At 45.5% G+C, this 15,298-nt stretch overlaps 1 protein-coding gene across 2 annotated transcripts in view; it reads left to right on the top strand.

Annotated features, from left to right (window-relative positions):
* Positions 1–13,688, top strand: part of COTL1 (coactosin like F-actin binding protein 1) — a 32,729-nt gene extending 19,041 nt beyond the window's left edge. For both annotated transcript variants that reach the window (XM_027821723.3, XM_037877426.2), the window contains exon 5: positions 12,332–13,688. In XM_027821723.3, coding sequence (XP_027677524.1) covers positions 12,332–12,442 — 111 coding nt within the window. In that variant the 3' untranslated portion in view covers positions 12,443–13,688. The remainder of the gene's footprint in view (positions 1–12,331) is intronic.
* The last annotated feature ends 1,610 nt before the right edge of the window (positions 13,689–15,298 follow it).

The raw sequence follows: 15,298 nt of genomic DNA, 5'->3' as shown, positions 1-15,298 counted from the left end.
CTATAAACCGATAGTCTGTTCCCAGCTCTAATGCCGCAGAGCCTTGCTTTTGTCCCTGTTCTCCATTCCCCTCAAGTAGTCCAGTACGATGGCAATGAGGACCACTAAAGGCATGTCTACATTGCAGTGTAAACCTGGGCTCAGACTCGGGTTTGAACCCAACCCCCCACTTCTGTCCACACATGAATCTAGCTGGCTCAGATCACCAGGCACTCAGGACCCAGGTCCCAGGACCCACCCATCTGGTGGGTCTGAGCCCAAGTCCCACTGAGACTTGGGTCCAACCTCTGTCATTTTGCAATGTGGACACAGCTTGATCTGCAGACCCAAGGCAAAAAGTCTGCATAGTGCAGCATGGACATACTAGCATGGCTGTGAGACCCGGGTCCAGCAATTGTAAGCCCAGATTTACAGTGTAGTGTGGATGCTCAAGCACTGGCTTGTACACACCAAATCCACAAGCCCGGATCCCACACACCAGGTTTACAGTTCAGTGTACACATACCCTAAGTACCGAGACACCAAGAATCCCATGCACCCACTTCTCAGTGCTAAGCTACATCCTAGCCTATGAAATAACTCAGTTTTATAGTTGTTTTGCAAAATACCTTTTTTTATGTTTCTAGATAAATGTGGCTGATTTCCATTGAATGGTTCAGCTACCTGTAGATGTGGACACATTTTTCCCCTCCTCCCTCTTTCAATATCTGTGATATAGCCAGAGAAAGAAGGGCGAAAAGGGCATTAACGCTGCAAGATTTTTTGTTTTGTTTTTTAAACACAACATACTGATGCTTATTTTCAACTGTTGGGACAATGAATGGACAAACTTCCAGCATGCAATACAAAGCTCTAAGAAATGTGGAACTAAATATCTTGCGAACAAGGGGCCACACTTTGCTGCTAGTTACATTGGTGCAAATCCAGTGTCAACCCGATTGACTTAAGCTCTAGTGGAATGCAAGCAGAAATATTAAAATCTATTTATTTTGTTGTTTTTGCCAAGAAAGCACAAGTTTTACACAGTTTTGGTTCATTGGGTGGGGTAACAGGAGCTCTAGAAAGAGAAATAACATTAAAAAAACCCCAGCTGTGTGAGCTTCTCACTATTTTGTGGCCTCTCTTGCAGCCCAGCCCCTATGTACACTGAGTTGTGTATTCTACCCATACTTAACACAGGGATGCCTTCAGAATTAGCAGTATGGCACAAGGTGTTTTTTGTATGGCAGATAACAGCTTTGAGCTTTAAATGATAAGAACAAGTCTCTGGGTTTCAAACAACAGTCCGTGGACCCTGGAGTAAAACGTTAAGGGCACTTGCTGTGGTATAATATTTGTGACAGTCCACCTTTCTCTCTTTAAGACCCAAGTTCCAATGAGAAGGAGTCCTGCTTGGGTATTCTCTGATAGGTTGCAGGGGGGTTAGACTAGATGACCCTGGCCGTACCTTCTAATCCTATGATTAACAGAGGCATAGCATGCAAGTCATGAGAGGTGATATAGTACTGCTCTACTCAGTGCTGGTTAGGCCTCAGCTGGAGTACTATGTCCAATTTTGATAACCAATATATAGAAAGGATGTAGAGAAACTGGAAAGAATCCAGAGGCGAGCGACAAAGATGATCCAAGGGATGGAATGTAAGCCATATGAGCAAAAGCTGAAGGAACTGGATATCTTTAGTTTGGAAAAGAGGAGATTGAGGGGACATGATAGAGGTCTTCAAATACTTGAAATGCCGCCATAAAGAAGATGGAGAAAGTTGTTCTCTTTTGCCACAGAGGGCAGGACAAGAGGCAATGGGTTCAAACTACAGCATAGCAGATTTCAATCTCTCTGGAAAAACTTCCTAACTGTAAGAACAGGAGGACAATGGAACAGACTTCTTGGGAGGTTGTGGAAGCTCCTTCACTGGAGGTTTTCAAGAGGAGGCTGGAGCCATCTGTCTTGGATACTTTAGACACAACACATCCTGCATCTTGGCAGGGGGTTAGACTAGATGACCGTTGTGGTCCCTTCTAACTCTATGGTTCTATGATACACTGTAGATGCATTTACAAGCGGGCTGAGCGCTGTTCAAAAGCTGAACAAATGACAATAGGCGCTGTGCTTCTGCCGAGATCCTGAAAGCAAGTGGAACCCAGCTTGAGCTGATACTTTAAGAATTGTCAAATTACTGGGCCAGATCCTCAGCTGGTGTAAATCAGCGCAGTTGCATTGACTTCAGTGGAGTTGAATTCCCTTATCTTAAACTATGGCAAAAGGTCCAGACACTCTGTGCTTATTTATACCGGAGGAGTTCAAGTAAACCTTGGGTGAGTCCCTTGTCAGGCTATTCAATTTCCACCCCTATCCCTCTACCACAGCTGGAAGGCCACCATTCAGGTGTGTGACTTGCCCCAAACCCATCTGCAATGTCAGCTGAGGATGGGTTTGGAGTAGGGGTGGATGGCATGCAGACACACACCCAGAATGGGTGCCTTTTAAGGTGACATTAAGAGGCTAGTGGATGGAGACTTCCTGCAGTATAGCTTCTTGGAGTTCAAATGAACTTGATGGAGCTCTGTCAGCATACTCCATCTCATGCTGCACACCTTGTGGTGTGGGAATGGAACAACGCCCTTGGCTGGGTAATTCATGGGGACTTCTGACTCTAAAAGCATAAATCTCTAGCGCTTAAGCTGGCAGACCAAGTCCATTCAATTAGCAGCAGTAACAGCCTCAAACCTGTGTACATAGTCCAACCACGAGAGGGGGGACAAAGATTTACACTGGACTAGTGTGGATTACACACTCCCCTAGCTGAAGGGGCTCATCCCGAGTTTCAGAGACCTGTTGCAGTTCAAATCCTATTATAGGCCACCATTTATAATAGCAAAGATCGAACGCAGGACGTTTGGTGCTTTTTCGATGCAAAGGTCCCAATGATAAAGCAGACCCAGGCTGGGTAGATCTGTGGCTGCAGGTTTGGCAGTCTGGTTGAGTAGGCCCCACTTGTTCACTTAAAATTATACACTAGTGGTACACTTTAAGCTTTTTGTGTCGCTTAAAAAGCCAAGCCCTCTCCTAGATTTTTACCTGGTTTTATAATTGAGTTCCATCTCTTGGTGCTTAAAATACACATCCAGCCTCTTGGCTGTCTCCATTTCTGTAGCTATTGTTTTGACCTGCCTTGCTCGGGAGCACCCAGGAGATGTGGAAAGGTACAGCGTACGCTGGGGTATCTAAGGCTGTTCGTGTTACCATTATGAACCTCTGAGGACCACAAGTCTTCCCTCCAATTCCTGCACGATGAAACTTGGCATACATGGCCTTAGCACAGGAGGGCTGTCTTTACCTTTTAAAAAAAAAAAAAAAGGCTCCATTTGGGTTTTAAAAGGGGCAACTCTGCTGATGCCTAATGACCGCCCTGTGCACCGTGGTCCTAACAGTGCCTTGCCCCACACCTTTGGAAGCCAGGCTGTCATATGCTACCATGCTGATTTTACACCCACTCTGCACTTGCCTTTGAGCTGCTGTAGAGGACTCCATGAGATGCAGGGCCGTGAAGGATCAGGTCCAGCCTCTCTCTGATGTGCTACTTGCCTTCTCTTGCCTATCTGCTCTTGTTTGCAAAAGGGGTGTCAAAGAGAGCAGGTGGCTGGTAGTACCAGCATTTCTGTCTGTGGCCTCCTCCCTTTCTGCAGATTGTAGAGATTCATTTAAAGAAAAGTCTTAGTTCTCCTTGCAGCAGGGAAACTCCTTTTTTCTCTTCCTTCATCTGTGTCATTCTCATCTTAAATTAGGGTTTTAAGCTCCTCAGAGTAAGAAATTTTTGTTCTGTAAACACCAAGCTCTTCCATGGCTCTGTATAAATAAAGGGATTCCTGGGCCCTGGTTGGATGCGTGTAACTCTTTTTGAAATCGGGTGCCTGGTACGAATGCTCACATTTGCTAGTTCAGCATTTACCTTCTGGAAACTTTGACTATTCAGTTTCCTCCAGCATTCCTGCCCAGAAGGTCATATGATCTGTTGTCTGTCTAAAGTAAATTTGGGTGGAAAACTGCTCGATTTTTACAGAATTCCTTTGGATGAGGAAATTGCCGGAGTTTGAAGACAAACTTGAAGCGCGGGTGGGGGAAGAAGCCTGGCTTCTCAGTTGCACTGAGGCTACTCTGCACTGCACCAGCTGTGCAAAGCATCCCGACAAGCTGGTGGAATGGCCACTACCAGGTCACTTCCACTCAAGGTCTTCATCTGTGCTATACTGACTGCTGGAAGATCACATAGGGTGATCAACCGCTGGCATAAAGCCACTGTTGCTCCATATCTATTGCCCAGGGGTGGCATAGAGGATGTTGCTGGATAAGAGGATCCACTGATCCCTTAGTTGCTCTGTTGCCTGCCTGGGGCTGTTGACAGCTGACACAAGTGAAGGTAACCTTCAGGCAGCTTTCACTTACGTTGTGTGGCCAGAGCTGGCCCAGAACTGGGGCAGTACAAAGGTGCCTTAAGGACACTTTTTTTTTTTTTTACTCACACACTTCCTTGTGCTGTGTCCTCCTGGGCTGCAACCCCAGAGGATCTGGGCCTAAATGTTCACTGCCCTCCTGGGTATGAATAATTCATCATCTCTTCGTTGCCTCTACTGTTGGGGAACTGAAGTGGCTAAAATACTGAAAACAAGATCTGAGGCGACTCTCTCTAAATTGCAAATGAAGCTGTCTTTAGATCAGACCATATCTGCTGCAAAGGTGGAGGTGCTGGGTGATGAAAATGCACTTATGTGGTAAGCGAAGAAAGGCTGCTGACTGTAATTTACCATGATTCATAGAACTAAGTATCCTGAGAGAGGAGCTGCAGGCTTAGCAGATCAACCCATGCAATATTACCAGGCTGAAACCTTATTTCAACGCCACTGAAAACGGCAAGACAAATTACCCTTTTTTGTAGGGGCTGAGGCCGCCTGTCACCATGCAGACTTGTAGGGTGCAAAATGGAAGCTGCTTCCTTTTAAGGTCAGAGTGATGAGCCTTCACTCTGAACTGAGGGGGTGTGTGTGTGTGTGTGTGTGTTGTGCAACACTTCAAATGCTAGCATAGAAAATTGTTTAATGAGACACAGTCTGATAACCAGGCCTTCAGAGTAATGTGTGCTACCTCTAGTGAGTATGAATCAGTCTCTCCCAAGTGAGACTGGGAGGATAGTCTGTTAACTCAAACAATAGTTCTGCTTCTGTCTTAACACGACAATGTTTAATCCTTTTTTCTCTGCTGGTGTTTTAACATAATAGCTATAACAAATGGAGATGAAATCCCTCCACCTCATAGTCCTGGTCTAATAAGGATAGTTCAGGGTCTACTGTTCTCAACCCAGAATAAACAATATTCAGTAATCCAGTCTTTGACACAACTTTTCCTATCTAAGACCTTTTGTAAGAAGTTAGAGATCAGCTCAGGTACAGTTGCCATTTGTAGGGTCCACATTTCCTAGAGGATGGTACTGACTTCTCCCTACAGTCAGAACTGGTGGATACCAAGGTTGGCAAATGTTGCATTTGAAATGGTTTCACCTGTATGGTAGGGCCAGTGCCTTTGGTGGCTGTGGCACTGGCTACAAAGCAATAACTCACCTCTATTATTCTAGTGCCTAGAAACCCCATTCAAGCTCAAGGCTCCATTATGCAGGGCACCGCACACAGACCTGGTGAGAGATGGTCTTTACCCCAAGCTGCTGGCAAACTAAATAGACAAGACAAAGGGTGAGAGGAAGGAAGTATTCGATCCCCTTCGTACAGATAGGGACTTGAGGCACAGAGAGAGTATATAACTTGCCTGAGGTCACCCAGAACATGTCTCCTCTAGGTTGCATCTGAACTGGACATAAACCAGCAGCTGCCTCCAGTAGACATCAGGGGTGGAATTCTGTACTGGGCTTCTAGGAAGGATTCTGAGCTGCTGTGGGGCCCACTGCAAGCCACCTGGCATAATTTTAAAGCTGCTACGAGCTGCTATAACTTCTCCTCACTGCTTTGCAGCAGTACTGTCCGCATAGCTGTATGCCAGTGGTTCCCAGACTTGTTCCGCCGCTTGTTCAGGGAAAGCCCCTGACGGGCCGGGCCGGTTTGTTTACCTGCCGCGTCCGCAGGTTCGGCCGATCTTGGCTCCCACTGGCCGCGGTTCGCTGCTCCAGGCCAATGGGAGCTGCTGGAAGCAGCGCGGGCCGAGGGACATATTTGCCACTGCTTCCAGCAGCTCCCATTGGCCTGGAGCAGCGAACCGCGGCCACTGGGACCTGCGGACGCGGCAGGTAAACAAACCGGCCCGGCCCGCCATGGGCTTTCCCTGAACAAGCGGCAGAACAAGTTTAGGAACTACTGCTGTATATGATACAACTTTCCTTCTGCCCTTTATGCCAGGATTTATAAGGGGGCCTGTGCAAGGCAACCTAATCTTACACAATACCTGCACCAAGCTAATTCTGCCTTGGTTGGCTAAGGAGCTTTTATGGCCCCTGTATTAGAGCATTCAGGGGCCATATGAGAGGGAGAATCCTTCGCAAAGTTTCTTCCATACAGATGTTTAATAGAGGAGAGAAGGTCAGAAATGTCACATAAATCCCTTGTGTCTAAGTGGGAGATACAGGCCCCAGTCCTGCAATCTGACCAAATGGGTGGACCCTTGCCTCCATGTAGAGTCCTGAGGAGGTCAGTGGGGCTCCAGGCAGGCAGAAGGGCCTGCCTGCATGGATCAGCTTGCAGGATCTGGGCCTTGGTCTCTATTGCTTTCCCCTCTGCTAAGCACTCAAAAGGCAGAGCAGAGCGTACAATGCATTCCCATATTGTGGTACACTGCGTACACTTTATTTTGTGTATTGTGTAAAATGATTCAAGAGGCAAAGCAAAGATGCTCCGGTTATTGCCGAGTCCTGCTGTCCACGGACATAACAGCCACATTGTTTTCCTTGTCTGTAGGCTCGCTGGTGGCTCTGGAGTGAATACAAAAGCTGCAATTCACTCTAAAGGCTCTGCTGATGTTGTTGTGTCTAAAAAAAAAAAAAAAAACCTTTGTGTGTGGAGGCAAATCAAGAGGTTTGCGAACAGCCCCAGGATCCAAGAGTCAGAGTTCTGCTTTGTGCCTGCATCAGCTACATCTATTCTGACATTTATTTGAAAGGAATTCGAAAACTGGGCGTGTACAGAGAGGGAGGACTTTCCTTCCTGTTTCTCGTAGCCCCCTCCCCTTCTTCCCACTACACCCTTAGTCTCTTGTAACACATACCGAATTACTCTAGGCCACTCTGCACTGAAGCAGGGCTGCTATAACCAAGCACCGTTCACCATAGGAGTCAGTTTGCTTATTGCCAAATTATTTGAAACAACAAATAAGTCTCATCCACAATGAGCTGCATTAAGCCAAGCAAAGATCGCTCCTAGGCTATACCAAGTAGGACCATCCTGTATCCTCTCTACAGTCAGGATGGTGAATTCCAGAGGGGGAGAGCCCTCAACTGGGGAAGTCCTGCTGTTGGTCTAATCCCAGGAATTGACAGCTCTTTGTTGGCATGAAGGAATATAGGGCAGGAGGTGGTGTCAGCTATATCTGAGATACTTGTATGGCCCCATTGTTGTAATGTGTGAGCATCTCACAATCTAACGTATTTATTCTCTCCTCCCCTCACCCTTGTGGGGAAGGTGGTGTCCCTATTTTACAGAGGGATTAAGGGCCATGTACAAGGTCACACAGGACATCTTTAGTAGCAGGAAGTTGAACTCAGGTCTCCAGATTCCCAGGCAATCACCCAAACCACTGAACCCCACTTCCTCTCTATCACCTGTGTGCCAGTCTATTCAGGCCTTTAAAGATGTTCCCCAGCAACTAGACTTGCACCTGGAAGTGAACAGGAAGTCAGCACAAAGAACCGTGCACACCCCAGACAGTGTCTGCAAACAGAGAGGTACAAAGTAAGGACTTCAGTATGGCAGTGACCCAGATCGCACTTCTAGGGTAAACGAGCCAACACAGGAGGCATCTCAGCCATTTAATAGGATAGCAATAGCTAAGAAGCACAGAATAAATGGAGGGTGTAAACCTGCCTCGGCAAGTTATATCCTACCCTGATAACTCATGGGAACTCATTCTAACCCTGCATGTTGTGTCTTGTGCATCTGCTCAAACTCTGTCCGATTACAACAAAACATTTCCCTTGTATCTTTTGGGCAGCTGTTTAATGGAGAAACATCGTGTGTCCCTCTAACTGCTGCAGATGGAGTCTCATTTATTTTTCTGCTTGGCTTGGTGTAGTTTTTTTTTAGAGCAGGTCTAAAAGGAAATACAATTATTCTTTGTTTTATCATGTCCCTTTTCCTCCCGGTTTTTGCTGAAATTTGGGCAAAAAATGGTCCGTTGAAACTGAGAACATTTTGACCAGCTCCACTGACTGTCTGGGTTGCGTTATGTTTTGGGTTTTACTCCACTCTGGTTAATCTTTTTCTTCTCTCACCTTCCCTACCCTTCTCCTATCCCATTCTGTTCAATTCTTTTCAGTCATTGACAACTGACAAAGAGCTGAAATAACTTGTGGTATTCTACATCCTTTAGCACTAATTCTGTCCCAGCTGTGGTTCATAGGTAATGCCTCAGCAGCAGCATAACTGCCCCTACTGTATAATACACGTCATTTGGCTCATGGTTCCTGATGATGATGATGATGCATAAAGCAGGAAAGAACCCAATGTGAATTTCAGAATCTAGACTGAACTTGCAGAACTGGCTGTTTGAGGGAAAGTCTCATTAGGGGATTGGACTAGATGACCCAGTGAGGTCCCTTCCGGTCCTACATTTTTATGATTCTGTGCGTCATTTGCACATTTTGCATGGAGGCATAGTTTAAAAAAAAAAAAAAGGCATTATGGGCCAGCTACAATGCTCATTAAAGTCTATGTAAAGACTTTTAATGTAACACTAGCAAGCTTTTGTGTTGGAGAGGGGGAAGGTTTACTAACCCAGTGGGGAAACAGACTGAAACTGCTAAGCTCACAAGGGGGTGTGGTAATACTTGCACAGTGAACAGCAACTTGATAGGACTCAGTTTGCCTGGGATTAACAAAAGCTGAGCCCCTCTACAGAGCTTCACACAGAATAATTAGAAGTACAATAGCTCTTTGGGTTTCTTAGCAGGGTAAGTCTCATGGAACTTGAATACCTTAAAATAGTCCCTTCCCCCTTCTGTAATCCAGCCATGCTCAGCAGTCTGGAATAAGTGCTTCTGGGTTTCTCCCTTTTCAACGCAAAACACCTAATTTTAAATAGTCACAATCCGTCAGTTACTTTCTGGGAATGTAGTGTTGGCCTGTCCTGTACCAGAAAGGATCTGCTTATGGGGGTAAGGGGGACTGGTTTGATCTGGGAGCCTGAAGGGCTGCCAAATCATTGTCATTTTCCAGAATTCCTTCTGACCGCAATTTAAACTAAAGCAGAGCAGACCAGGCTTCACTTAACTGCTAGAAGCTTTTTTCCTTTTAAGTGTCTTTTAAATATCGAGAGTTTCCTGCAGTGAGAAACAGGATCGGTCGCAGCCTGCATGCCTTCCTTTTCCATTGCATGAAAAAAAGTGGCAAATCTTTTCCAAACTGACCCTTTCCTCTCCCTTCCCCCACAGTACAATTTGAGGCTCTTGAGAAATTGCCAAAATGAAAGCTCTCCATGTGGTGTAGAATTTGATGTCAATATAAAACCCACTTCTTCCCTGCACACATACAGAGAGTCTTGGATGGTCTGTTCCAGAATGAGATGACTGCTTCCCCATGAAAGCCTTGCCTAGTTCTGCTAGACTTCCTGTTTTGGGCTTTCATTAATTAGGAGTCCTCGCTGTGCTGACTTCTTGATGTGGTCCAGCTGGGAGATCAGGCTTTTTGTCAGCAGTGCTGCTGCTTTTAAGCATCCACGGCCACACAGAGGACGAGGAAACGTAACCTTTTTGTTTAATTGTCTGATAGATGTTAGTGTCTGAAATGGGGAAAGGATAAATGAAATGTTTCCAGCTGTGGGAAGTGGTTAGGGTTAGGGAGTGAAGGGAAAACATGAAGCAAGAGGCAATTTGTGTGTGTGTGTGTGTGTGTGTGCGCGTGCACCCAACCCCTGCAGAAGTACATTTCACCAGTGATCTGAAAATGCTGAATGAGCACCAGTAGACTTGTTTCAGTACAGTAGCAATAGTTTCCAAGAGGTGCTGAGGAACGTCTTTCACAGTCTATTCTGAAAAACATTTCTTTTGCACAAATCCCACATCAACTTACCATTTTAGGGCTTCACAACTGACCTTCTTGTGTACCTTGTCTATATGTACCTCTGCAGCTCTTCTGCAGCTCTGTGCTGTGGCACCAACAGCCAGTGTCCCAAAGAATAGTTTATATTGAGTTCACCTTAAGTAGAGAGACTATAGAACATTTGGGAATTGTCAGGCTGGATCAGACCCGAGGTCCGTTTAGTCCAGTATCCGATCTCCTTCAGTGACTGATACTAGATGCTTCAGAGGACGGTTCAAGACATCAGTTTATCTATTAGATACTCATATGGCCCCCACTGCTGTGGCAACTGAGCACCTCACCGTTTAATCGATTTATCCTCACAACACCTGTGTGAGGTAGGGCAGTTCTGTTATCCCTATTGTACAGATGGGGGAACTGAGACGCAAAGGCTAAGTGATTTGCCCAACGTCACACAGGATGTCGGTGGCAGAGCAGGGAATTGACCCTAGTCTCTCAAGTCCAAGGCTAGTGCCCTGGCCACTGGGACAGCCTTCCTCAGCCCAGCAGTCTGCTGGATCGAATGGCAGTAATTCCTGCTCTCCATAACTAATCTGCAGAATGTCTTTGGAGCAGCTTTTCTCTTGCATTGGCCAAGCCCAGCCTGGGAGGAGAGGAGAACGATGACAGCAGTTGTTTAAAGTAGCCATGGTGACACTGAGCCAGTGTAAGATCCCAATATCTGATTGTAAAGCAATTAAAAAGTGGGGGAGGGAGGAGGGCTAACTGTCAGTGGATGTGATTATTATTTTTTTTTTTATTCATATCCCGGCAATATGGAAATTAGCCTCCCACACAGAACATGAAATGATTTTTCTGATCAGGATGGCCTCTCGCTAAATGGTCTCAGAAATACCAATTAAAAACTTCACTTTCAAATTCACGTTCACATTTATTCGTGATGACAAAGTGCTTATGATACCTTCAATTTTCAGACAGTCAGTCTGAGCAAAACCGGCCAGCTGTTCTTGCCACGAAGGTTCTGGGGGAAGGGTGATGGGGGTGGGGGACCCTGGCAGAGAATGGCAACAAAAATATCTGCAAGAGGTTCGTTCTGCAGGGAACCTAATCATGTTCTGTCTTCAGTCGTACTGGCTTTCCTGCATCGATTGGCCGCATCATTGGACAATCTTATTAATTTATAGATATGATTATGCCATGTCCAAGATGCTATTAATGGCTTCAATGAAAAAATCTTACCTGTGCAGCATTTGGGGTAAGAACTAGTCTTTTTTTCAAAGTCCCATATCTCTAAAAAGGCCTTTCCATCTCTATTACCGTAGCACAAGATTGGGACTCCCATTATGCACAGGCATAGTAAGAGATAGTCCAGAGGTGGGCAAACTGTGGGCCCTCAGACCTTTTAATCTGGCCCCCGAGGAGCGGGGTCGGGGGCGTGCCCTGCTCCGGCGCTCCCCTGTGCTCAGGACCTGCGTGAGGGCACGCGTGTTACTGAGACTGCAGAACCCAAACATGCCATCAGAGCCTGGAACGTGCAAGCTCACATGCCTGCTACTTGTTGGCTTAGGTGACGCTGCTGTTTGAGTAGTGTTAATTTTCCATTGTTGAGGGTAAAACAAAGAGGAGATGGCCAGGGAGTGCCAGCTGCATTGCTCACATGAATCAAAGAGGGCGTGGAAAGGGGTTAAGTTCGGGAATATGTTGTTTTGTATGTATATTTATAATAGTAAGCAAGGTTTAATGTTTATTTCCACTAAAATGTATCTTTATTAAATAAAGATACATTTGAATGTCTCTGAATTGTTAATTTCTTGAGCATTCATGGCCCGCCATACGATTTCCATACCCAGATGTGGCCCTCAGGCCAAAAAGTTTGTCCACCCCTCAGACAGTCCTTACGCCAAAGAGTTTGCAGGCTAAATAGACAAAGCGTGGGAGAAAAAGTTGCAATCTGCATCTACCTTAACCTGAGGTGTCCTGGGCCAAAGGAGGTTCCAATGGAAACAGCCTCCCAGTGTTTACACAGCTGAACAGGTTCTGGTCCCCAGGTAATTAACGTCATTACCCTTTTCTCTATCTCTCTTAGAACTTTGCCAAAGAATTTGTGATCAGCGACCACAAAGAGCTGGAGGAGGAGTACATCAAGAATGAGCTGAAGAAAGCAGGGGGTGCTAATTATGATGCCCAGAATGAGTAAATGCACTAGCCACGTGGTACCATCTGCCTGGATCAGGAAGGGAGGGGCAAAGCACAACCACCCAACTAAATTCTGGTGAGGCGAACGAGAGAAGACCCAGCTTATTTGTGTGCACCTAAGAAGTCCCTTCCCTTCTCCCAAAATGGACTTTTTATTTTCCATTCCACTTCCCTCTTCCATAAGAGCTGTTCTTATTTTTTACAAAAGTTGCACAAGTAACTCAGTCCCCAAGCAGATGCTGATGCTTTCTATAGCATGTTGGTTTACCTTTCTGTTTGGCCCCGCACTTGTCATAGTCAACCTTGCTGGTCTTACAGGCCTGCCATGATATCCATTTTTATTTCTATTTTTTTGGTATGTGTTCACATTTGAATGGGGTTCAGAGTAGGCTCTGGTTATCCCCAGGAGAAAAATCTCTAGGAATTGTGCACATACGGCATTTTCTAAAGTTCCTGATGGTATTCTTGGGACTACATAATTTTCCTTCTTCGATGTTCAGATCTACTTGAGTTGACTCCACTTAAACTTTGATTAAATTACCTGAGCTTAGCTGTTCAGTGGCGATAATGATGCTTAGCCATTTAAAAAAAAATAAAAATCTCGTTTTCAACTCTTAATCAATGGGAAGAAGTAAATTTTGCCTTAAAAATTGCTTGATGGTTGCTGTGCTGCACCTCCACCTTCCCCCTTCTGTAAAATTTGATCCAACGTGCTTTGAATGTTTTCAAGTTATCATGGCAACAGTAAACTGGAAAAAAAAAAAAAAAAAAAAAAAGTAAAATGTCCGGACATTTGTTCACTATTTTGTACCCAGCGATCTCTGGGGTTATTTTTTAAACAACTGCAAAAACAACAACTGCTGCATCCAAGCAGCCTTTTTTATTTCCCCCCCCCTTGCAAAGGTCAGTTTAAAACGACGTCTTGAGTCATCTGGGGGGCCTTCAGGCAGCTCAGTGATGTTCCAGCTTCATAACCCGAGAGATGGAGCAGAGCAGACCTGTCCATTCGGAACAGAACGTTCCACAGCAGTCGGTCAATGCTGAACATTCAGGGATTAATCAAATAACATTGGCACAGTTTTAGTTACCAAACAAAGATCTTTTCTGTATTTTTTCTTTTCTTTTCTTTTTTTTTTTTTTCCCCATCTATGATGAATGTCCCCGGAATTAAGTTTAGGGAAAACTGTGTATTGGGGGTTTGTGAGTTGGCGCTAATAAAAACCAGTAAAGAAATGTTTTTCAAAATAGTGTCCGTGACTGTTTAGTTCTTTTAATACAATCTATTTGGGTTTGGTGGCTCTCTTAATTCTGGGTGTTTGTAGTGGGTGAAGGGAGGTAGGGTGCAGAGCAGGCAGCCTCAGTGCTCATTAGTAGAGCATAGCACTGGTTTAAACTCATTTAAGTGTATTTAGTGTATACCGACCCTGTCTGCACTTCCCCTTCTTGTAAGTGAGAGCTGACCATAGTCAGCTGACACACGCTATAAAGCTTTGTTAAGGAGCTCTGTGTCTGAATTTCCAGCACTGCAGATACCAGCTGGGAATTGTAATTAGGTCGTAGCATGTTTCACTCTCTCCCAGCAGATGCAGGGAGGTCAGAAGCAGATTTCTGAGCGAGGAATGCATTTTTGGAGCAGGCTGCACAGATTTCCGTTAATGACTTGTGCCGTGTGTTACCATGCTGGACTACCTGTAGTAAAAACTTACCTAACGGGTAAATGAAATGGACATTTGTTGACAAGTTAAGATACAACAAAGAGGGCACAGAATGGAGTCTTGACTTCTAGCTCATCAATTCAAATGCAGCCCAGTCAGTAAGCATTTAAACGCTGTTACGGCCTGAGTGAAATGACTGAGTCAGGTTACAGTCTAGGAACGAGACTGCATCAGAGATTGCACCACATCCAGCTTTGAAGCCTTGTTAGTCATTACACGGTGACCAAGGGCTGTGTTGGCAAAGCGAACAAACTGCCCCCTCCCTTGCAGAGCTGCTCCCGTTTGGTCTGCTTTAAGGCACATCGGCAAGACGGTATGAAGAAGCTAGCATTACCTGCGCAGTACCTGCTTGATGGCTAGAAGAATTAAAGGCCACGTTCTGGCCACTGCTTTGTTCTGGTCCATGAACACAAGACCACCAGAGCCTTTTTAACCTGCTCCCACAGGCCTGGAGATGGGGGTGGCATAGTACTAGGATAGCAAGCACTAGGCCTTTCCCCCCCCGCCCCGGCACAGGAAGTATCAGGGGTGTGGCTAGAGAAAGTGGGTGTGGTCAGAGTGCCACTGTTCTCCAATGATCCCTCGCTGCCAGACCTGCCCGCTGAGACTGCTCTAATTTGCACCCAGTTGAGGGTGGGAGATAAAAGTGATGAACAACCACTTTCTGCCCCCTCACGCTCAGGTCTTGTGCTGCTGTCTCCACACAAGGATCTCCCCTTCAGTGTTTAGAAATGTTAATCCAGCACCTTTCAACCCTAACTCCACTTGAAGAAAATGGGAAGGTAAAGAAATTTATTTATGCCACCTACCAACTCAGGACTAGCTAGCCCTTCGGGTCTTTTTGAAACCATTTCGCACCCAGGCTAGAATTCACCAGAATAGAATTAAATGAGTGGAACTGTATAAACAATAGCTATGGCTCAGATTTTCTTAAGCACTGTGTTGACCTTTCTCTGACTTTAGTTTCTACAGTTCTACTCTTTTAATAACAGTGTAATGGAAAATTTAAGATATCACTGAGCATCAAGTCAGTGATTGTCTCCCTCTTAAAATGTAAGGTTTGCTTTGTCTCAAAGAAATTTTTCAGTCCACACCCTTTTCTGCCTATACTTCAAGCTGTTGAATGTAACGTTCCAGATGGT

This window comes from Chelonia mydas, chromosome 12 (genome assembly GCF_015237465.2).
Source record: "Chelonia mydas isolate rCheMyd1 chromosome 12, rCheMyd1.pri.v2, whole genome shotgun sequence".
Taxonomy (NCBI): domain Eukaryota; kingdom Metazoa; phylum Chordata; order Testudines; family Cheloniidae; genus Chelonia; species Chelonia mydas.
Note: the sequence above shows the minus strand (reverse complement) of the source record. Positions and strands in the feature narration are given on the sequence as shown.